Source organism: Eleutherodactylus coqui, chromosome 1 (genome assembly GCF_035609145.1).
Source record: "Eleutherodactylus coqui strain aEleCoq1 chromosome 1, aEleCoq1.hap1, whole genome shotgun sequence".
NCBI classification, from domain to species: domain Eukaryota; kingdom Metazoa; phylum Chordata; class Amphibia; order Anura; family Eleutherodactylidae; genus Eleutherodactylus; species Eleutherodactylus coqui.
Window position 1 is genome coordinate 435128508 of NC_089837.1, and position 24050 is coordinate 435152557.

Here is a 24050-nt window from a genome sequence, read left to right on the forward strand (position 1 = left end):
GCGGGGTCACCGGCTGGGCACAGGATCGGATTCCACTACGGGATCCAGAATTCGACCCAGTTGTTTGCAGCCGGCCTCTGTTGACACAGAACAGTAATTAGCCTTCCCTAATTGGCGCTGACACAGCATATCGATCAGTGCTTGTTCTCAGCTGTTCACAGGCAGCAAATGGTCAGCTTCATGAGAACTACCGAGATCGTTCGTCCACATGGGGAGATTCTTATGCTCACATAAATGAGTAACCCAGCCAATGAACAAGCAAATGCAATTGGTCAATCTCTTGCGCTTTTACATGGGTTGACTATTGTGAAAACGGTAGTTCTAGCCAATCGTCATGCCTGACAATCTGCCTGTGTAAATGTAGCTGAAAAGCATGTCAGAAGCATTAGGGGGAACACAGCACGTCCAGATTTCTGCGTGTTCCCCCAGATCCATGGCAAAAACGACACCAGAAAGATGCAGATTTTGCCTTGGTTTTTAGAGGTGGAATTCAAGCAGAGAATTCCATGGCTAATTTCACCATGGGCTATGTTTCCATGAATGTGATGAAACTGCATGCCCATACAATCGTTCATCCCCCAAACATCCTGGATCAGCCTATGTGAACACCAGGTAAACGACCACTGATCCTCTTGATCAGCACTGTTCATTGGGAAGTTATCGCAAAGCGTAAAATACCTCTTACCGAAGCACACTTAGGGTATTTCCAGCATTAAGTAGATCCATGCTGAAAATGTCAACTGTTCCTTTAAGATGAGTCAGGAAGTGACTGGGTTTCTTGTATTTCCCTGCAGTTACGCCTCCCAACCAGGAACTGTGCATTGTAATGCACTCAGAAGGGAATCTCTTCCTGCTTGTGCATGATTGAAGATCACTTCCAGCACAGTAAATACAGATTATCACAGTGACCGTTGTCTGCAGACAGGAGGTGGGTTAATCGGTTCTCAGGATTTAATAATTATCTCATAAGACAAGAAATTCTGCTACCACCCTGTACTTTTTGGGAACAAGTAGACCTGAACTACGCAGCACAGTGTTTGATAAATGGGCGTCAAAGTAGTTACAATGTTACAGATTTTATGTAAACTGTATTTACTTATTGTAACGTAGCTTGCAACAAATGCAACATTGTACTGTACATTGCCAAAACACACCCTGCTCTGTACTATCCAGATCATCTGTCACTTAGAAACAGATGCACTACAGGAAAAGATCGCTGACCTAAGCACAAGTTAGTGGGGGAGATTTAGAAATCCTATACTGCAAATTCTAGCTGCATTCATGATAGAGGACATTATTCCCAGTAAATCTCCCCCATCATGTTAAACAGGGGGTGCAGCTAAAGCCTCAGGGGCTCAGGTGCAAAAGTTCAGCTCGGGCACCCCCTTATCACCTATAGCCGTACCCAAACCGTGCTGCATACAGCTACAAAACGAGTTTAAATACCTGATCTAACTCTTAGGAATAAGCCTTGCAAACATGACTCATTTCCTGAACTATGTGAAAATGTGTTTTTAGTTCCTTAGGCTGTGTTCATGTTTTTGAACCACAATGAAAAAGCACATCAAAAAATTGAATACTGCATTCAAAAACCACAAGTGTTTTTAAGAAACTGCATACACTATTAAAATCTGCGTGTGGATTTAAACAATGCATGCAGGTATTTTTTTAAACTGAATGCGGGTTTTTAAAACCGAATGCAGGTTTTTGGTGCGTTTTTTAATTGTATGTAAAGTGTGCAATCATTTACAGAAGATACAAAGCTTATACCAGCATGATCTATATCACTATATACATGGAGATGTAAAACTTATACCAGTTGTACATGTATAATTATATACAGGAGATACCAAGGTTATAACAGTATGGTCCATATCACTTTATAAAGACAGAAGTATAACTTATACCAGCTGTGTGTGTGTGTCTATATATATAGTAAGAAGTCCTCCAGGGGGTGGGTATGGCAACGACACTCTGGACTCAAAGGTGCGTAAAACTTACTTCAGTTTTTATTTTAAAGCACACTCCAAGCGGAAAGCAACAGAAAAGTCCATGTAATACAACATATGCTGCACCACGCAGGGTGCTCAGAGGTTTCTCTGGGTCTTGCTGTGAAGTGGTATTCCCTCCTCAGGCTGTCAGACACTGACTCCCTAGGGGGCTGCAGTCTTTTATGCCCCAGTAACGGGGTCAGTGCCTACTGCTGAGTTCTCTGGGAACCATGCTAAAACTATGGACTGGATCTCCACCCTGTCCAAATTAAGAGCCTGGGAGGGAGATATATTCAATCCACCACTTCACCCTTTAACTGCCTACAATATATACAGGAGATACCTAGGTTATACCAGCATGGTCCATATGACAATATACATGGTTGATATCACTATATATGGTCGACCTCTCCTGTATGCAGTGATATCGACCATGCTGGTATAAGGCCAGTTTTTACATCCGCATCGAAACCCTACAGTTGGAGGTTCCAACACAAATCCGGTTCAAAATACCGGTAAAAAAAGCACTGCATAAAGCACTTTTAGGCTGGATTCAGACGAATGTATATCGGCTCGGTTTTCACGCTGAGCCGATATACGTCATCTCTCTGCAGGGGGGGGAGCCTGGAAGAGCCAGGAGCAGTGCTCTGAGCTCCCGCCCCCTCTCTGCCTCCTCTTCACCCCTCTGCACTATTTGCAATGGGGAGAGGCGGAACTTAGCCCTGCCCCCGTCCCACCTCCTTTCATTGAAAATAGTGCAGAGGGGCGGAGAGGAGGCAGAGAGGGGGCGGGAGCTCAGTTCCTGCTCCTTGCTCTTCCATCCTCTCCCACCTGCAGATGAGGACGACGTACATCGGCTCGGCGTGAAAACCGAGCCGATATACGTTCGTGTGAATCCAGCCTCACTTCCATCCAAAAGCTGTGCAGAAAGGGGATGGACTCAATTATAGTGAATTGGGTCCATCTGGTGCTGTTCAGTTGCGTCCAGAGACAGAGCTGTATGGCTGAAGGAATTCCCCTGTCCTGCTCCCCGAACAGAGAGGAAAAGCGGAATCCCCAATGCAGATGTGAAACCACACTAACCTGGGTATCTACTGTATATAATTAAATACGTACAGCTGCTATAGGTTATACATCTCCCTGTATTTAGTGATTTGGAGTATACTGGTATACACAGGAGCGCTAATTGTTCAAGTGAATTCACAGTAAACAGGAGTCGCTCAAATATTACACGGCCTGATAGTTGCTTACTTTTCATTTTTTCTATAAACCAAGCGACTACAACAGGTAAGTGATTTCTCGCTCAGTGCCCTGTTGGCAGCCACATATACACAGGACTATCGCTGAATTTGCTGTTTCCAGAGAGAATTTTGGCGATAATCACCCCATGTAAAGGTTTATTTAGACAGTAATAAAGTGATAAACTATGAGCCATTAAATAGCACTACCAATGCACATGCCTTCTTATTGCACTTTTTGTTAACCCCTTGGCACTGCTGTCAGTTTTGGTTGCGACCTCTTTTCATCCCTGTCTTCCAATAGTTGTGGAACTTTTTTTTAATTTTTCCATTGACATAGATGTATGGATGATTTTTTTCCCCAAGATGAGTCCTTTATTTTTATAGCATCACTTAAAGGGGTATTGCCATCTAATCACAGGACAAGGGATAATTTGCTGATCATTGGGGGTCCGACCACTGGGACTCCCACTAATCCAGAGAGATCTCTCCTAGCCCATCCCTAAATTTAGACAACAATGGCCGACCATGTGCACCACTCCTCCATTAACTTCAATGGGAACTCCCAGATAGAGTTCAAGTGCTCAGCAATGTCCGATGGTCCCATTCACTTCAATGGGATGGGCAGAGATTGCTGAATGCTTGAACTCGGATATCTCTGGTACTTCCCATTGAAGTGAATGGTGTGTTGGCCATCAATGTCAAAAGTATTGAAATACTTGTAAAAAAAATCTGAAATCATACCATAATTTTGGGATTGTTTTTCAGGTTTTGCTTTAACAGCATTCACTGTGCAGTAAAAATGACATATTAAGCTTCTTCTACAGTATGGGACTGTTCAGTTTGTTCCATTAAACAATGTATATAGTTTTTGTTATATTTAACTATTAATACTACTTTTAGGGTATGTTCGCATGGAGTGTAAATGCAGCAGATTTTCCACAGCGTATACAGCAGCAGCATTGAGGATAACATTTTACTAAGGCCGCTTTCAGATGCGCGTATGTTTACTCGGTATTTGGTCCATGTTTGGCAAAACATAATACGGATCTAATGTAAATCTATGTACCATATTTTTCAAAGCCATGTTTTATAAATGCAGCAGGCGCTACATTGCTTGTTTTTGCCTCCATATTGGTAATCCTTGGTGTTCTTTTCTGCTGTACATCTTCCTGTAGAAATAGGGAGAGGTACAGCCGAACAATAATAGCAGTACGGGGTCATATGATCATATGAATGTATCCATTGCAACTGAGAGGCAGGCTATATCTCCTCTCCTTAGTATTTCTTCTTAAAGGAGTTTTCCCATATATCGCCTATCCGCAGGATAGATGCTTCCATCAACCTTATAGTCTTTTTTTTAATAGTAAGACTTACATGATCAAGTACCCCTCCACCCAAAGCTCTCAGAACCATGGGTGTGCGGTGAGTCCTTGGGACTGCTTTCAGTGATTGTGGAGGGTCTGGGTAGTGAAGCATCTAGTGATTGGACATTTAGCACCTACCCTGTGTTTAACATTGAGTGTTTTCTCTATAGGATGGGTGTGGGCATCTTTTCAGACTGCATATTCTTCCTCAAAGTGAACTCCTTACCCCTAAAAGAAAGAACAAAGCTAAAGAGCAGCATCACTTCGAATGGAGGAGAAATTTCATTTGTGCTGAACGAAAAGGTATGTACTGTATATATCTCATGAGCCAATATCTGTGAATATATGCTTAGGTTTCCTTTATCATGATTCACGCTGGCCAAAATTGTCAGTATTGCGTATAGCAACCAAGAATGTTCCCGCTGTAAATTTATGTAATTTAATATTTATTTTCATCTTTGAAATTCTAACCAAAGGTGTAAGTATATATCTGCCATGTAGTCTGCAAATCTGAGGAACCGTAGTCATCATGGATTAGTCACTCCTGTCTACTGAAAACATGGCTACAAGATCTCATAGTCCCATGTTAGGGCAAAGAAGGCACTATATGGTTCACTCTTGTAAAAGGGGTATTTCCATCTCAGACTTTTATGGCATAGCAGCAGATATAAAAGTCTGTTAGGTATGGATTCCATCTCTGAGACCCACCTCCTCCAGCAGCCGTAGATACAATGGCTGGAAGTGGTTGAGAAGATGAAAATAGTCAAGTCTATGCACTACACAGTCTCCACTGACTTCTATGGGAGCTTTGGAAATTGCATAACTCTGCCAACCTCATCTGCTTCAGTCATCCCTAACCAGTGGTGGTTGTGTTTCAGCTATGTTTGGCTAAGATGACAATACCTCTTTAATTACTATATATTAATATTTAAGGACCATACACTTTTTAGCGATTGTTCGCATGTAGTTGTTCTATGACTATATTTTTTTTCTAGGGCTGCTAAAATTATTTATTATATTGCTGTAGCGTTTTATAACTTATAGGGCTGTTCTTAATATTTTTTTTTTATACAAATTTGTTGGTGAAAAAAATAATTTTAAGACCAGAGCTTAGAGGGACCTTGTGTTCTGTTACAATATTAGGCCTTAGTCAGACGGGCGTTTTTTCGCGCGATTTGCGGATCGCATGACGGATGCGCATCCGCAAATCGCGTGACCGGTGCGCGCAAGTCGCCCGCAAATCGCCCGAAAATCTGCTCCTAGCCGCGTTTCATTAGAAACGGGCCAGAGCTGTCCAGCGCATTGCATTCAATGGAGACGGCAATACAGCCGTTTCCATTGAAAGCAATGCGCTGCGGGCGAGCCTGGGATGAATTGTCGGTAAGGGCTTAAATATATAAGCCCTTACCTGCAATTCATCCTAAAATGTGTAAAAATAAAAAAAAATTGTATACTCACCTGCCGGCAGCCGGAGCTCCGAGCGGCCATCCTGCAGTGGGTGTGAAGGGGGTGTGAGTCAGACCTGCCCCCTGATTGGCTCAGCGCTGAGCCAATCAGAGGCATGCCTCACTCACACCCATTCATGAATGGATGTGAGTCAGACCTGCCCCTGATTGGCTCAGCGCTGAGAGGCAGCAGTCACTCACCCATTCATGAATTCATGAATGGGTGTGTGAGTGAAACCGGCCTCTGATTGGTCAGGCTGTGACCAATCAGAGGCGGATCATTCAGCAGGCGGGGATTTTAAAGCCCCGCCAGCTGAATAGTGCCGAGAAGCAGTTCAGGAGAACTGACAGCGGCCGCGGCTGGACTCCGGCTGCAGCGGAAAGGTGAGTATACAATTTTTTTTTATTTTAACACATTTTAGGATGAATTGCAGGGAAGGGTTTATATATTTAACCCCTTCCCGACAATTCACCCCGCGCACGCCGGCAGCCCATTGCTTTCAATGGAGCGGCTGTATTGCCGCTCCATTGAATTCAATGGGCAAACATCGTTCTTCTCTGCCACAGCTGTTACAGCTGTGGCAGAGAAGAATGATTTGTCTTCTATATGTTCTCAATGGGGTCGGCGCTGCTGCCGCCGGCCCCATTGAGCGCATATAGAGAAGAGAACAGGAATCGCAGATAGGTGCGATCTGCGATTTTTTTGTTCTATAATTTATCGGACGAGCGCATAAAAAGCGCTCATGTGTCCGATACCATTGCAAAGCAATGGTTTTAAAAAATCGCCGGACGCATGCGCATGCGCAAATCGCGGCTAAAAACGCCCGTCTGACTGAGCCCTTAGACACAAGTTATTAGAAAAAACTAGCAAAAAGAGAGAGGGGGACTCATCTGGTGCAGGCAGTCAAACCCAGGTGGTTTGGGTCGACCGCTACACCCAGATGACGTCTCAAATGCCAATGATGAAAATTCTTTGCAACCTTTCAGACCCACATAGTGGAGAGCTGAAGGACCAATCACCAGATGCCAAGTATGTTCCCAGAGTCAACAATATAGAGTATACAGTAAAAAAGAGGTCGTGTGCTCCTTAAAAGGGCAAATATAGATAACTTCAAGGAATAGATTCGGGTCACATACTTGTGTGAGGGGTCCCCACCATGGAGACCCCCTGAAAGGAGAAGTGGGCCTTATTATCAAGTAAATCCTCCAAACGATACCAAGTCCAGACCAGGTTGACAAAATAGTTGAAGTTATTTATTTAGAACATAAAATCTTATGCATACATGGGGGATGAATCTAAGTGTTGCTTCATGCACTTATGTCTGGATCTCCTTCGGATATCGTTTGGAGGATTTCCTTACTGTACTTGATAAAAAGGTCTATTTCTCCTTTAAAGGGGAGTCTCCACGGTGGGGACCCCTCACACAAGTAAGTGATGCGGATCTATTCCTTGAAAGTATCTACATTTGACCTTCTAAGGAGCGTAGGACTTTTTTTCTTACTGTATACTCTCTATTGTTTTGTTAGGGGTAATGTGTTAAAAAAAGAGGGTTTTTTTGTTTTTGTTTTTTTAATTTACAGTATCCACTATAACTGGGGCACATATATCATCACTATATTTTCTAACAGCAGCATTTTGGGGCATATATGACTTTTTAGATAAATATTTTTTTACTTTATTAATTTTCTTAGTGGACAATGAAAAACAATTATTCCACCATTGTTTTTTTTTACACTTTAAAATTGTTTTATGCCACATGCAATATAAAGGATATCTTACTTTTATTCTATGGATCAGTACAGTTATGTGATACCAATTATGTATAGTTTTACCAATTATGTTTTACTACACTTGGACAATAAAAGCACATTTCATGGAGACAAATAAATAATAAATTTGTATGTCATGCATTCCAAATGTTTTTTTTTTATTTTTTTACTTTTTGTAGCTGTATGTGGACTTGTTTTTGTGAAACAAGTTATTTTTTAATACAACCATTTTGGGGTTTATATACATTTTTATTTGGGGGATTACAGAACCACATTGTTTTCTGCTTCTTTTTTTTTAGGATATGGTTTAACTTCATTATGTTGCTCAATACAATTGCTTAACTGGCATTTAGATCTTTTGCAAATTAAAACCACTTTTTATGAGAAAAACTATTTTAAAATAAGCTTTATTAACCTGTATTTATGCTTTTCAATCCCACCAGGGGACTTCATAATGCTATTTCCTACTCGCTTATATAATGCTTTCTTATACATGGTCTACTAAATTAACTGACAGGCAATCTATTAGGCAATATATTCAATTTATTAATGCAAATCTATGGTCTCATGACATTTCGTCCAATTTTTTCATTCAATCCAAATCTCATCCAGTTCATAGATTTTGTCCATTGCTTTCTTCGTCCACTAGGACATTTCGTCCAATTTCTTTTGTCTAATCCACATTTCGTCCAATTGCTTTCCTCGTCCAGTAAGACATTTAACATTTTGTCATCGATATGCCATACATAAGAAAAGAGACGTGTGTTCTCCTCTCGAACATGTAGTCTATATGAAATCACTGTCCGAAGGAGGAAGATGCTTAGGAGAATGTTGCCGAGGGCCTGAGGTGTGCAGACGTAGCCAGCATAGGCTCTGTTCACATCTGCATTGGAGGCTATGTTCAGAATCTCTGGCACAAATTCGACGTGGAATGCCATATAAAAAATCATGCATGCAGGCCCTTTTGTACGGTAAAAACTCCAGACAGATGCAGGAACAGAATCAGAACCGATTGGTGAAACGAGATGGAACGTTCCCTGATGTCCCTGTCCCGTCCTCCCCCTTCTCCCGCCCCAACCTGTCCTGCTGAGTCCACCCCAGGCAAAATGTTGGGCATTTGCGCAGTAGCAGGGACATCGGGGGTGGTATTAGCAGGTATAATAGTGATCCTGTGCAAAGTGTAAAAAAAAGTTTCATCTCCCCTCACCGATCAAAATTGTGAGGGGAGATGAAATGCATAAGGGGATCCCTCCCTGATGTTCCCCACCGCCGATGTGTGTCCCCCTCTCTGCACCAGCAAAATGGTGGGCGCAGGCGCAGTAAGGCTGGAGCCACACTGAGCAGATTTTCGGCGTAATGTCCGCAGCGGACATGCTACCGAAAATCTGCAGCGGCTTCCCTACCTCTGAGTCCGCACCACATGGTGCAGAAGTCGAGGCAGGGAAGACCGTGGCAGAATCCCCTCCCCCTCAATGCCATAGCATGGGGGGGGGGGGGATTCCGCTGTGGAGTCATCATACAAATTATATCACCTAAATGTAGAACAATATGTGGTGAAAAAACAATGTTGGAATTTGCCGGGTTATTCTTTGTTAAATTGACATGTCAGATTTCTAGAGTTTGGCCTGGTCATTAAGGCGCAAACAGGCTTGGTAACTAAGAAGTTAAAACAAGTGGATGAGAATCACTTTTGCGTTTCCAATACTAAGTGGACAAAATCTAGGTTGGATAAAGTGATATATGGGACACATTGAGATTGGACGAATTGTCCACCCGGATGAGTCTTTCCTTTGACAGGACAAAAAAATCTTGGACGTAATGTCCGCCTGGACGAATTCTTCCTTGGACAAATGTATGAAAGGACAAGAAATCTTGGAACAACTGCCCTCAAACAAAATCTATTTATCAGTTCTAAAACAGCGACATTTTAAGAGAGACAGAGGAACATGCATCAGAAGTAGGGACCTATCCCTCCAAAGGGTGACACTCAACAGGTATTTTGCTACAGTTTAAAAAAATGTTCTTCTTTCTAGTGCACACATGTCATTGCCTGCAATCCTGCCACACTAAACAATACCCAGCAGAAGAAAATAGAGAAATATGTCATCTCTGTAGTCAATCCTGACTTCATACGGAAATCAGTGCAAGAACAGCGACTTATTGAGCTGGAATGTCAGGATAATGACAAACCATTTGAAGTCACTGGGGATGAAGATGAAGGTAAAGCCAGATGTCTGCCATTTGTACACTTTGCATATTACAGTTGTTGTTTTGAAAAAAGCTTGGTACAGTGTTAGCCAGTAGAGCAAAATGTGATTGTTCTCAGTGAGAGAAACCAAGTAATCTTGTAGATATGATACCTTTTAATGGCTAACAAAAATACACCATGTTTTAGCGAGCTTTCAAACCTGCTTCGGATTCTTCCCCAAGCATAAGGAAATACATCCGAAAGGAACTTATCCCTGTAATGATAGGAGTTGTAAGACCTGCTCACATGTAGTGATAATGGACAGGATACAAATTCCCAATACAAAGCAGGACTATAAGATCCCGGAGACATTCACATGTTCCACGTCCGATGTTGTGTACCTGATCCTGTGTAGTAAATGTCCTGTTGGGGCCTTTAGGTTGGAGAAACTGGACAAAAACTGAATGCAAAGATGAGGTCTCATCACCACACAATCAAAGAAAGACAGAATTACCTGTGGCGGAGCACTTGTCTAGTCACGGACACAACATAGAACACATGGGATAGCATCCTGGACGTCTGCCACAGCTGTGGGAGAGGATTCCTTCATCCCAGCGGTCCCCTGTGGCAGAAGTCTGCGGTATTCTCCCTATGTTTTCATAGCGCTGCTGTCTCTGGTCTCATTTAGAACACTGAGCAATATTGCAGATTTCTTCTCTGCGATGCGAAGCTCTGCTGAAACATCGCAAATGAGTATGAAACCATTAAAAATCATTGGTTTCATAATCATCGCTGTCGCATCGCAGGGAAAAAAATCACAAGTGGGTGTGAGCCCTTAGGACGCCTTCACATGTGCAAGAAAATTGTGTGAGATTTGTGCTTTGCAAGACACACGAATATGAACCCCGTTCTTTTAAATGAGGTCATACACAGGAGGAATGTTTTCCCTCATGACACCACATTGTTCATGCTCTAGCATCACGCCGCCCATTGTTTTCAATGGGGTCAGCGGCAACATCGCGCCCACATGCTAGGGGGAAGCAATGCAAGGTCTTGTATTCTCGGCAAAATCACCCATGTGAAGTTAGCCTTCAGGCTCAGTTCAAGGTTTGTGTCTCTCGGATGCATTTTTGGAGGAGAGAAACTGAAATGTAAACTGAAAAAAAATGGTCCATGACCAAAGTCTCACTGTATATTAGATTACAAATCTTATGTTGATTTACATTATTGCCTATATTAGAGCTGTGGACTACACTGCATAATATATCATCAAAAAGACCAAAAATTCTCAAATTTTCGTTCAAAAAGATTTTATTAGGGCAGCACTTGTTACATACAAATTATGTATCAGGTTGCTTTGCAGCGGGCAACATATTATTCACATCATGACATGCCATATCGACTTTTCTCATCCGTCTTTTTTGATCTCTGACGTCCTGCTGTCAAAATTTTTACCCTAGAGAATACCTGAACTAAACCTGTTAATCTAACCCTAAAATTAACACTAAGACTTAGGAGAAGGAAAAGAGAAGAGAAGAGACATAAACGTTAGATAGAGATTAATTACAGTAGGGAGACGGGAGAGGGGGAGGCATGGGGTAAGGGGGGTAGGACAGGGGTGAGAGCTGGGTCGCCAGTATGCCTCGGCAAGCGTAGTTTCATTTCCGTATATTGAAATTCACCAGTGATGAGTTTACCTGTCCAGGAGCCAATATTGGGTCGTTTCATGTGTGTTGGTCTCTGGTATCTTTTTTAGCATGTTATGCGGGTTTGGTTACATCACGAAGGCGATACCCGACCGTGTGCTATCCATTCCGCAGCCCTGGGGGATGCCCTGAAGTCTAGCCATGGCCACCAAATCTCATAGAACTTTTCGGTGGTCATGTCTTCGTCAGCCCTCATTTCCTCGAACCTTGCCAACTCGTTGACCGCCTCGACCCATTGACTCCTGGAGGGGTGGGCAAGAGACTGCCAGTACCTTGGGATGATTTGCCTTACTGCCTGCACGAAAAAGCGAAGCAGTCCCTTTTTGGTGGTTGAGACGGATCTCGGGTACATGGATAGTACTGCTATCTCAAGTGTGAGTCGCTCCTCCCTCCTGCATAATTTATTGTGCAACCCCGAAACGTCTTCCCACAGTGCTGCTATTGGCGGGCATTCCCACCAAATGTGTGACATGTTGCCCCTTACGTCCGGGCATCTCCAGCATGAGGGTGACGCCTGGGGGGACATTCTATGCATTCTCTCTGGGGTCCTGTACCAGCGTGACACAATCTTGAAGTTTAGCTCCTGTAATCTGGAGGAGACCGAACCCCTGTGGGTTAGGGCAAACGACTTCCCCCAAGCCTCCGGGGGAAAGCCTCTAAATTCTCAAATTTTGACACAAATATGGCATGTGCCAATATTTGCGACTCTGATATGCCGGTTTACTAGAATAAAATTTTTGTTAAATGTGCAATTAAGAGCATGTTCCCAAAGAAATTATTATTTTTTTTTTTCCTTTTGGATTTACCTCAATTATCTGAGCTTTGGAGTTCTGCCGCTAACTTATACAGTTCCAAACATGTGCAGCGCCCCAGCGGCCACCTAGACACGAGGCCCACACTGAGGAGATGATGGGGTAGAGTTGGCACATGTCACGGTGGCTCTTCAAGACTCTTCCTTGGAGGGATGCATGCAACCTCGGCCTAAGTACCGCTGGGCCTCTTCCAGGCAACATTGAGACAGCAGTTACCTGTATACGTGTAGTGGACTTTAGATTTGTCACACGTGACGCCACTATTTCTTCTCACTGTACCTTATACCCGGCGGTTAAATGTAGAGTCCACACACACAATTGAAACTTGAATACCTCAGTCACTGGGAACAGTCAGTGACCGGAAAACTTTACTGGAAAGCTTTTCAGAGTACACCGTTACACACGCCAGTGCAGGAAATACAGGGAATGTGAGGTCAGGGAGGAGACACAGGATGACACCGGTCCTACAGTCCACGTTATCTGTAAGGTACCGCTCCTCGAAGGGGAACTCTCCAGAGCAAGATGTGAGTAGGAACACTCAGTATTTGCAGGCAGCTCTGTACGGCAGACTCTTCACTTCAGTCTCTCCTTTGAGGTGGAACCTGGAATAGCAGGCCTCAGGATACCTCTCCTCTTCTTCCATCTCTTCACCACATCAGGGTTGATGGCACCCCCATGCGGCTGGCGCTCCTCTCCACATTCAACTGTAAAAGATGATGAAAGACCCTTTTCCGCTCTCAGGCACTCACATTTATAGGGTCTAACATACCACATGACAGGACATAAAGTGATACTTTTCCAGACATGTCCCAGCCACTTTCAGACATTAGCCTCTCACATGCTGCAGCTGTGCAGTACACATAACAGCAGACAATTATAGAGGGCCAGAAATATAGACTTTTTGGCCACTACACGTCGATTTAGCTCTGGTCAATGGGGCATATCCATATGTGGCTTACCAACGCAGTTTTTCTGTGGGAAAAGCGTCAACATTTCCTGTTAATCCTTTTTTCCGGCTACATTGATTTTAAAACCAGCACTATGTGAACCAAGGCATGGTTTTCCATAGCATTCAATTAAAGGCTAAAATGGAGCAGAATCTGACATAGATTTTGGTTTGGAATACAACGTGAATTTCTGTGCTGGAATTTAGTCAAAACGTGGAAACCGTTATCTAAATATCAATGTGAAATGGTTTATGTTCGTAAATTTGCTTTTGTTTTTTTTTCAGTTTCTCCAGAGGAAAAGAGAAATCAGTTTCTTGAAAAATTTCTTGCTGTAAAGAAGAAAGACATTAGAGAAGGGTATTAAACATTAATAATAATAATAATCTTTATTTGTATAGCGCCAACATATTCCGCAGCGCTTACATAGACGGGGAATACAGAAAGACAAAAGTACAAAAATTACAGAACCATGGTTACATAGTAATCAGTTGATGGAAACAATAGGGGTGCGGGTCCTGCTCCAACGAGCTTACATACTACAAGTAATGGGGTGATACAGAAGGTAAAGGGGCTGGAGATGTGCACAGTATGGCGAGGTGGAGATTGAGGGATGCTATACATACAGACAATGGTCAGACATTTAGCCGTGTGACAGCAGAATCGTTATGACTGCAGGACCAGGTTTATGATGGCTAGCAGGGATTGCAGTCAGTAGGTAAGGGACCATGTTATCAGGCGGCATACAGAGGGGTTTGTTTAGAGAATGCGGTATGCCTCCCTGAAGAGGAGCGTTTTTAGAGCACGCCTGAAGTTTTTCGAGTCCTGGATTGCCCAGGTATCCTTTGGTAGTGCGTTCCAGAGGACTGGTACTGCTCTGGCGAAGTCTTGGAGGCGTGAATGAGAAGTTTGAATTAGAGGGGTGTACAGTCTAGTTTCGTTTGCCGAGCGGAGAGCCCGGGCTGGATGATGGATTGAGATGAGGGAGGCAATATAAGGGGGTGCTGCGCTGTGGAGGGCTTTGTGGATGAAGGTAGTAAGTTTAACATTATTTTTTGCATGACCGCCTCACCCTTTGTGTCCAAAGCTTTATACATAACATTCTTTACTTCCCTTTCTCCTACATAGGGTCCCTGGTTCTATGTCACTCATATTGTATTAGCCTAAATATTACATGGTTGAAGTGACTGATTAAATTTAGACATGACAGAAAAAAAACACAATTTTGGATGTTTTACCATGGATTACCCTTGGATTTCAGCCTTTGCATCGAGTTGGATATTAGGATTCAGGGGGTGAGGGTGTAGAAAGTTATCATGGTGCACACAATCCTTGTACAGGGGCTTCACTAAACAGAGGACAAGGTGCAGGAGGCTCGGGTACCATGGTTATGGCCTAGGAGGATCAAGGTGCTGTAGGATTTTAGGGTACGGAGATTCTGATTGCAGGGAGATCATTTTGAAGAGAACTTTTATGGGTGTTTGGGTGGCAGTGTTTACAGATTCTGGATTCAGCTAGGCCTTGTACTTACTGCTTTGCGCCTAGCTGGCCTTCCACATCACTAGATGCAAATAGGACATTATTCTGGGCAGCAATCTTCAGGGTCATATTTTCATAAATTAGCATCATATCGCTGTCATGCTCATGTGACCCTGAAGTTTGCTGCTATGGCAGCTTGCCTGTCAGCATGCATAGCACTCCTCTGCAGCATTGACACCACTATGTTACGGTCCTTTTACAGGGCCCATTTATCAGGCAGAAACTTTTGTCCAAGTGTTCGCTAACTTGATTAAGTCCTGTAAAAGAGACATTGAGCAGCCGAGGAACGGGCAAACCCTCAGTCGTTGCTGATTGGTTACTTTCAGCAAGTTTAAAAATGCTCACTGATCAGCTGGATATCTACCCATGTGAACGGGAAGATACACAGGCGTCCTATGGAGATGAACAATCGTAAGCACAAGCAGTCATCTCCACAAGTCAATTCTCAGCCAGTGTAAAGAAAAATTAAATAAGTGTTAATCAACATGCGTGTCGACCAGCGCTTGTTACATCATGCCAAGAGTTTGGCTGGCGTAAAAATGTTATATCTTTATTATAAGAGGACAGCTATTTTAATACAGGGGGCTACTTTTTGGAGCTCCCTACCGTACTTTGACAGCTTAAAAAAAAGTGACAGAGCGTTGCTATGATAGGCCGTAACACCATGACTACCCTGCACTATTCATGATGGCTTTCCTAACTGAACAATGCTATGTTTACCTGTCTTGTGCACCATTAGCCTAAAGAGTACAAAAAAGCAATGTGCTGACTAGATTGGCTAATAAAGAATACAGTGAAGTAATCATTATGATTGTGTTGTGTTCATGAGGGGAGGGCTTCTCTCGTGTATGTCTTCCTATCGTTTTCTTGCAGAATGCCCTTAGTAAATAGTGAATGAAGTTATTTACACAAAATTTGTGATACTGAGTGAAGATACTTCAGAGAAGCACAATGAAAGTTGACATTGACTCTTTCCAGGGAGGTTTATGGAAATTAAGATGGAATTGCTATTGATCAAGGCCCAATTATTTACTTTTGCCAATTATAACATTAGATGATCTGAATATAGTGAAATATGCAATAAAAAAAAGTTTTTCTCTCTATAGAACTTTGGAAGAAGATGTAGAATTTGAAGACTGTGAAGAGCTTGTCAATGTGGACGATATTCCAGATGACACAGAAGTGGCAAAATACTCTTGTTTTCAAAAAGTATAATATTTATTTGTATTATCTGAGATTGCAAGGAGTCAGACTGGACCACCACAGGATTATTTTATGGTCCATGCTTTAGATATAATGACAACAATGCCCAGTCACAATAGATCACATACATCTCCGCAGAGGAAAATCTCACTTGCCGCTCCCTTGCTTTTGGGGTTTAATTATTTCTTTTCAGCTATTTCGTAAATTACTTCTTTGAAGGGGTTGTCAGGTTACCGGACAACATCACTTCAATACCACTCAGTGTAGTAAAATAACAAGCTGGTCAGTACTTACTCCACCTCCACCGCTGGGATCCAGCACTGCAGCCCCACCATGGTCCCACTATCTGTTGTGACAGCTGATGTCACCAGAAGTCAGGTGACCGCTACAGCTAATCAGAGGCTGCAGCATCACCACTTGTTCTCCTGGCAATGGTTCTCAAAACCTGGGCACCATGATGCCAGGACAGCCAAACCAAGATGCTGAAGAGCTTATCTGACTTCCATTGACATCTGCTGTCACAACAGACACTAGGACCATGACGGGACTGCAACACTGGATCCAGGCGATGGAGGAGGGCTAAGCACTGATCAGTATGTTATTTTATTTATTTTATGACAAGTGCTATTGAACAGATGTTGTCCGGTAACCAGAATATGCTGCCTGTCCATGGGCATTGCGATATCCCACGACGGATCTCCGCCCCGGAAGCAGGAGCCAGCAGACGGATCTCCGCTGTCAGCCTGTCTGTGATTTTTCCACCTGCGAGCGAAGAATCACTGTGATTCTCCACTCGTGGACAGGTGGGCTGCGCTTTCCATAGCAACACTATGGAAAGCATGCATTGCATTCCCCGCGGCCGGATCATGGCCGCAGGGAACGCAATTCAATAACGCCCGTGGACAGGCAGCCTTAGTGTAACAATCATCTGCTCCTTTGCGCTAGCACATTACACTATTTTTTGATTTGCCAGTTCAGTCTGGCATATTGATAAGTGGATCATTATTACAATCTCGCATATGAATGATTAGTCACATTCTGGACAATTCTATACTCATGTCTAGTGCTGGAAAAATGGGAAGATGTACTTGAATAAATGACTATGGAAGACCAATGTGTTCCAGTTCAACACTGATTATATAAGAAATATCAATAATGCTTTGTTAATATTCATAGCTTTTTTTTTTTCAGGACAAAGAATATGCAATTGTTGAACTGCTTTGCTTTAACAGACAGAAACCCTTTCCATTTAGGATTTCTACTGTTCAAGAGCTCCCCAACACATCTCAGGTAAATGGTATAAGATTGGTGTGATAGTCTGGGGGACCATTGCATACGACAGTTGATCACTCCCAGTAATGGTACGAGGGACAATGCCAGCTCAGCGATATATTGACGACATCCTGCAGCTATATGTGTTCCTCTCATAGCAGGGCTTCCAAGGGGCAGGGTGGCACAGGAATACTTGCTCCACATTGCCACACATCTGGCCTTGTCTCTAAATTTACAGCCTTCGTGATTGCACGATCTAGAGGCTCAGTTACAGCAAATGTGGACTGATATGCTACAGGACACAATACGGAACCTGTATGCCTCCATGCCCACCAGTATCCCATCTTGCATCCAAGCTAGAGGCGGTACAACAGGGTACTACGGCCTTCATGCCTGCCTGTATTACATCTAGCATCCAAGCTAGAGGCGGCCCAACAGGGTACTAGAGCCTCCATGCCCGCCAGTATCACATCTTGCATCCAAGCTAAAGGTGGCCCAACAGGGTCCTAAAACCTCCATTCAAGTGTTCAGTTTTCTGCAATACGTTACCCCTTTGCTGTGATATTCCAATCTCTTACTAAACCCTTTCCAATCCACTGTCTGACCTCTGAAGACATTATGATTTAAGACTGTGCAGCTCCGATGTTGCAAGACATCCATCGGGGTTCTCTTACTGTATATTGCCAGCCTCTCTGCTGTTGGAGCCTATCCAACTTGTCACCACATGCAGTACTGGCTTTAGCCAGCATATAGCGCTGTTGTATAATGGCAGAAAAAGAGTAAGCCCCCTAGGAAAACCAGGATACAAATTGGATTGGAAAGGGTTAAATCGACATTACAATCACACATAGAAAGGTTCATTCGATCCCGACAACTCCTTCTATGGCCGCCTGCAAACGAGCGGGTCAGATCCGGCGGCGAAAATTCTCGCCGCGGGACCCGACCTGAGCGCCTGCAGAGACGAGCGCGTACTCACCCGCGCCCGGCGGCCTCGGCTCTTTCATGTGCCTCTGCGAGCCCCGCACAAAAATAGGACATGCCACGGTTTGTTTGCCGCGCGAGATTTCGCGCGGCCAAACCGCGGCCGTCTGCATAGGAGTGCGTATTGTAATGCACTCCTATGCAGGCTTTCAGTGGCGGTAATCCCGCCACGGGATTTCCGCCCGTGTGCAGGCGGCCTATGTGCTTGATTTTATGCTGACAATGAGTGTATAAACAGTATGTAATACAGACGGCATCCAAAACTCTCAGTGACTGCTCTCTGGTATGATGCAACATTACCAGGGAATCCTACTAAGTAGAGAGAAAAACTTTTCAAGCACATTGACTGTAACAGACTGTAAACATAGTGCCAGGAATATAACTCAATGCTAAAACATAGATAATGCAAGTATGGCTTGTGAAATCTTTGATGCTAGGAACCCCCCAGCTAGTACTGATGCTTGTAGTGGTCTGAGGCACACCTCTGGCACTGATGCTTGTAATGGCCAGGGACACCCTCTGCTGACACTAATGCTTGTAATGGCCAAGGACACCCTCTGCTGCCACTAATGCTTGTAATGGCCAGGGACACCCTCTGCTGCCACTAATGCTTGTAATGGCCAGGGACACCCTCTGCTGCCACTAATGCTTGTAATGGCCAGGGACGCCCTCTGCTGCCACTAATGCTTGTAATGGCATTGCGAACTGTGTGAGAGGGATCTTAAGGCTTCGTTCACCCGGGCTACAACATCTTGCTACAAAATCATTGCTATGTTTTGTAGCCTGAAAGAACCTATTGGAAACTATGGGCTTCACATACATGCGTGTTGTAGTAATGATTTTGTAGCGAGATTTTGTAGCCTGTATGAACGAGTCCTAAAGGCCAGCAATTGATTGTCCTAATTTATTGATTGATAGGTGGGCAGTCCTACGGTGCAGTCTAGGGGGCAAAATATCCCTTCTGTGCTGCCTGAGGACAAAGAAATGCTGTCTGTGTGACACACATTTACATACTATGCAAATAAAGAATACTACATATTAAATTTGTATTTTTTTTTCTCTCTCTGCAGAAAGAATTTAGATTTCATCAGGTAGACACTGCTGGCAAGGCTTGTGAGAAATATGAGTTTCAACTCAATGATATTCAAAACAAGGGATTCACACAGCTCAATAAAATTCCATTGGAAGCGGAGAATTTGGCTTCCAAAGCACTGCAGAAGGTGATAGTATTTCCATTTTGTGGATGCTCTATTTTCAGTCATACTTCTGAGATATTAGCACTAATGTTTCTTTGATCATATGACACATTTTATGCTTAATTGTACAAAACATTTTATTTTGAAAACATTCATTTTATAAAAATGACAAGTATTGTATTTAACTCTATAGTGACCACACGCTGTAAACATACAGTTCTTGGTCCTGGGCTTTAAACCCACGATATCGTAAATATACGACGTGGGTTTTCAGTTCCCGTTTCTTCAATCCAGCACAAGCAGGTCAGGTACACAGCTTTCTACTGACAGCTGGGCTCCTGTTGTAATGGCCAGGAGCAGAGAAACTTCCATTCTTGACCATTTAAATATTTTTATGCCTCAATCCAGTGGCATATCTATAGGGGTTGCAGTTGTGAATCCAACACATACCAAATAATGCTGGATGGAACCCATTGACTATAATGGGTTCTGTCTGGCTTCTGTTATGCACTCTAGCATTTTCTCAGGGCAGTTAATATTAACTAATATATACATTAAGGCCATGACGTCCGTGTTTTCCAAGTACAGCATGCGGCCCTATTATAGCCTATGAGGATATACACGTATACATTGCTGCACATCACAGACAAGAGTCTGATGTCTAATATGCAGTGTATGTGCAGATGGGACAGTATTACTGCACTGTGAATCCAGCCTGACCACTAGACCAAGGAATTGTTTGTCTCTACTGAAGTTTTCCTCATGTTTAACCACATTTATTAAAACACGTACAGATAGTAATGTATTACTTTCAAAGTGTACAATTTTTCCTGTGTTTAAATACATTTCCTATTTTTCATGAAAAGGTGCTGCTTGGAGAAGCCAGTACTACGGAATTGACCCCAGAAGTCGCTGGCTTGGTTGAGATTCTTTGGGTGAATGCAGTTGGACATTTGGACTCTATACTTTCATGCCCTATGGAAAACATCAGTTTGAATGATGTAAGAAATGTAGTGACTCGATCATACAGATGCAGAGAGTGATCTATTTGTATATAGTATACATATGTTATACATTTGTGCATACTAAGCATGTGCTGTAAATTGCGTGCAGTTGTAGTGTACAGAAGTCAATGTGTGGAAGTTTCTGGATGTTACTGAATGATGTTTGATTTATGTGCTTATGTGGATTGTCAGTGTGTTCCATGTGAGTGAATATGATGTGTATTGCATAGCTGCAGCACCAAATGGGTTACAGTCTGGATTATGCCTGGAAAAGTATCTCTTTATATGTCGTCTGACCTTGTTTTATATGCGTGAAAGCAAGGTGCATGAGAGGCCTTTCTGGTCTGATGGTCTCCTAGTCTGTCCTACGAGGAGTCACCCTGCGCACAGGCACCTTCAGTCTGGTAGCTATGGAAGAGGCCAAGAGGATAGAAGATGTGTGATGTGAATCCCCTTTTTCTTTCCTGTATGGAGAGCTAGAAGTGTGACAAGCCACCAGAAGTGCGAGTTCCCGCTGTGCAGTGTGAAGTGCAAATCTACTACTGTGTCAGTGTGTACCGGTAGAGAGTCGACTCGTCAAGGTATTCGTGAGAAAGTGTCCGGGACCAGAGAACCAGAGATAACTTGGCCTGTGTATGTTACTCTGTTCTCTCATGTTTCCTTCCTGCCGCACTGCATGTTCTTCTGCACTACCTCTCCTGCCGATGGATGTTAAGCTTGGACTGTATTGAAGTTGTTACCAGTTGTGTTTGAGTAAACGGCTTTACCGACCATTCCCGGTTCTGCCTTTAAAACTTCTACCTAGTGTGTGGACTCTTTATTCATTTACCAAGAGATCACCGCGGAGGAAGTTACGGCGGCGTTACCCGTGACAAAAGTGGACTAAGGTAAACCAGCCACAGGTTAACCTAACTTTAATAGCCTGCTCGCGGCCCCTTGGACTTCTCACCGCTTACCCTCCGGGTGGGAGATGGTAGAGCCACTGTGACAAGGCCTAAACTCTACCCCTCTGTCTCCTAGGCTGGGCCCGCTCCTCGGACGCTGCACAGTGATGGAAGAGACTTTTCTGTATTTCTATCACCTCTTGGTGACACCGATAACTCACCTTTAGCTTTTATGTTTTTAGTGACTCAAAAATACTGGATATTTCCACCAATAGATGAATGTGTTGGTGCAGTAAAACATTGTTATATAGACTGAATATACTTTTATTACATTTTGATAGAATTTTATTGTCATTTTCTTTTCAAGGTTAGTAAAGCTGAAGGAATTCTAGCCCAACTCCGAAATGCTTTAATCAAGAAAGATAACAAAAAAGACATTCATCAGATGGTGAAAGAGTTCTATCAATTTATTCCACACAAGGAAAAGATGCGGGGTGAAATTACTATGAAGTTCTTGACAGTTAAGCAGGATTTATGCCAGGTACAAAATATGTCCTTTTCCTATTTTTTATTTTTTTGTTTACAAAGGAGATTTATGAAGCCTGAATTGCCATAAAGTGATTTTTGTATTTATGCCAACCTATGCCACTTAAAAAAACAAAACAAAATGAGAGTAGCTTATCCAGAGGGAATGTGGCCACCCAGGCCAACATATTTAACTATATTTTACAACAGAAAATGGTGTTAATCATACCAAACTGGCATATTTTTAGGCGCACAGAGAGCCTGAGATGCACCTAATGTAGCAAGATGTGTGCACATGTACTCAATGCCAGTCTCAGTGCCGGTCTCCCCCGGCGTCCAGGAGCCGTACTGCATGTGAATAATATATAATAAATGCGAGGTATTAGATGGATCTTGGCTAAAATAATTAAGGCTCACAAGCCACGTCAAGGCTCCTTGCTTTTTGTCCCTACACTAATATAAATGTATCACAGTAAGGGAAATATAAAAACGAACAATCAATCACTGAAAACGGCCATATACTTACTGATACAGGAGGGCAGATATCTGCACCACCTCAGCATGCAGGCAGCCAAATGCCAAATGAGGAAGCCAATTACATCTATGAGACTCACATTGGTGTCCTCCACAGGTGTAATTGGCTCCCTCATTTGGCAGTTTGGCTGCCTGCATGCTGAGGTGGTGCAGATATCTGCCAAGTATTTTGGCCAAAATCCATCTAATACTTTGCATTTATTATGTATTATTCACATGCAGTACGGCCCATTAGACTTCAGGAGAGCCCAAGGTGACAGTACTAATGTGGTTCACTTTTTGAGGTGCAGGGCAGTCACTGTGATATGGCGTCACTACTAGGTTGCTGGCTTGCTTGGTGCACTACATGTATCAGAATGGTCTGGCACCCTGTATCTACTACTCTGTGTAGGAGTATACACTAAGTAGCCACCCCCTCTATATTAGGAGATTGTGTGAGTGGCTGTCTCATCGATGTCCTCCACAGATGTAATTGGCTCCCTCATTTGGCATTTGGCTGCCTGCATGCTGAGGTTATGCAGATATCTGCCCTCCTGTATTAGTAAGTATATGGCCGTTTTCAGTGATTTATTTTTATATATTCCTTTTTTTGTGATACAAGAGGGGCAGAAACATTCAAATGGGCCAAATAAGAATTCCAGTATGAGAAAAATACTGACCAAGTCACATATGTCCCTGTTTACTCACTAATATGTATTTTAGCCTTTTTTTTTATTACTATTCACTTCTAGGTCATTAGAGACATGGTTAATGTGTGTGAGACTAACTTGTCTAGACACAATTCAACCTCTAATGCTAAATACCAGGCGCTCAGATGCAGAATAGATCATATTGACCCAAACTCTGCAGAGTTTCATCAAGTGAAACTGGGTATTCTGGATAACAACCACAGGTGAGTGATAAAGATTTCCAAAGCTTGCTACTTAATAGTGACCATACATTATATGTCCTGGACGGTAGATATTATGCATTTTACTCATAATTGCCAGGCTGCACCTGTACTGGCAGCTGGAAACAATGGCAAATAGAGGTACAGCATGGCAATTAGTTGTAAAATGTGTGACTACCTGCACCATGTTCAGGAATGTATAGCCTTAGGCCTGACTCACAGTTGTATGCATGTTGCCCTGAGAAATTCAGATGTAACTAACATAGTACAGCACGCAGACACCTATCCATGTGCTATCTGAGTTCCATGGACCCTGCACATTGTATGTCTTATTCTTTTCTATTGACATAACACAAAATAAACCCCAAAAATACCTAGCACTCCAGTGGGCAAACTTCAAGCTGTACAATGTGAAGAACTTACTTTACAGGGGTGCCTCTGATGAGTGCACCCCTAATCCGAAAAAGCGTTGTATAGACCAGAATCACATGGAGTAGATGGAAGGAATTTTGGTCCTGATGATTCCTCAAGTAGTTTAGACATAAAAACTTATCATCAAGCC

General features: G+C 43.1%; 1 protein-coding gene across 8 annotated transcripts in view; it reads left to right on the top strand.

The window, feature by feature from the left end:
* Positions 1–794: 794 nt before the first annotated feature.
* PARP4 (poly(ADP-ribose) polymerase family member 4) overlaps positions 795–24050 on the top strand; it is a 150386-nt gene continuing 127130 nt past the window's right edge. For all 8 annotated transcript variants that reach the window (XM_066582152.1, XM_066582157.1, XM_066582155.1 and 5 more), the window contains exons 1-10: positions 795–928; positions 4767–4899; positions 9845–10031; positions 13749–13821; positions 16107–16209; positions 17395–17493; positions 19527–19676; positions 20519–20653; positions 21908–22081; positions 23331–23491. In XM_066582152.1, the coding sequence (XP_066438249.1) occupies positions 4768–4899; positions 9845–10031; positions 13749–13821; positions 16107–16209; positions 17395–17493; positions 19527–19676; positions 20519–20653; positions 21908–22081; positions 23331–23491 (1214 nt within the window). In that variant the 5' untranslated portion in view covers positions 795–928; position 4767. The remainder of the gene's footprint in view (positions 929–4766; positions 4900–9844; positions 10032–13748; positions 13822–16106; positions 16210–17394; positions 17494–19526; positions 19677–20518; positions 20654–21907; positions 22082–23330; positions 23492–24050) is intronic.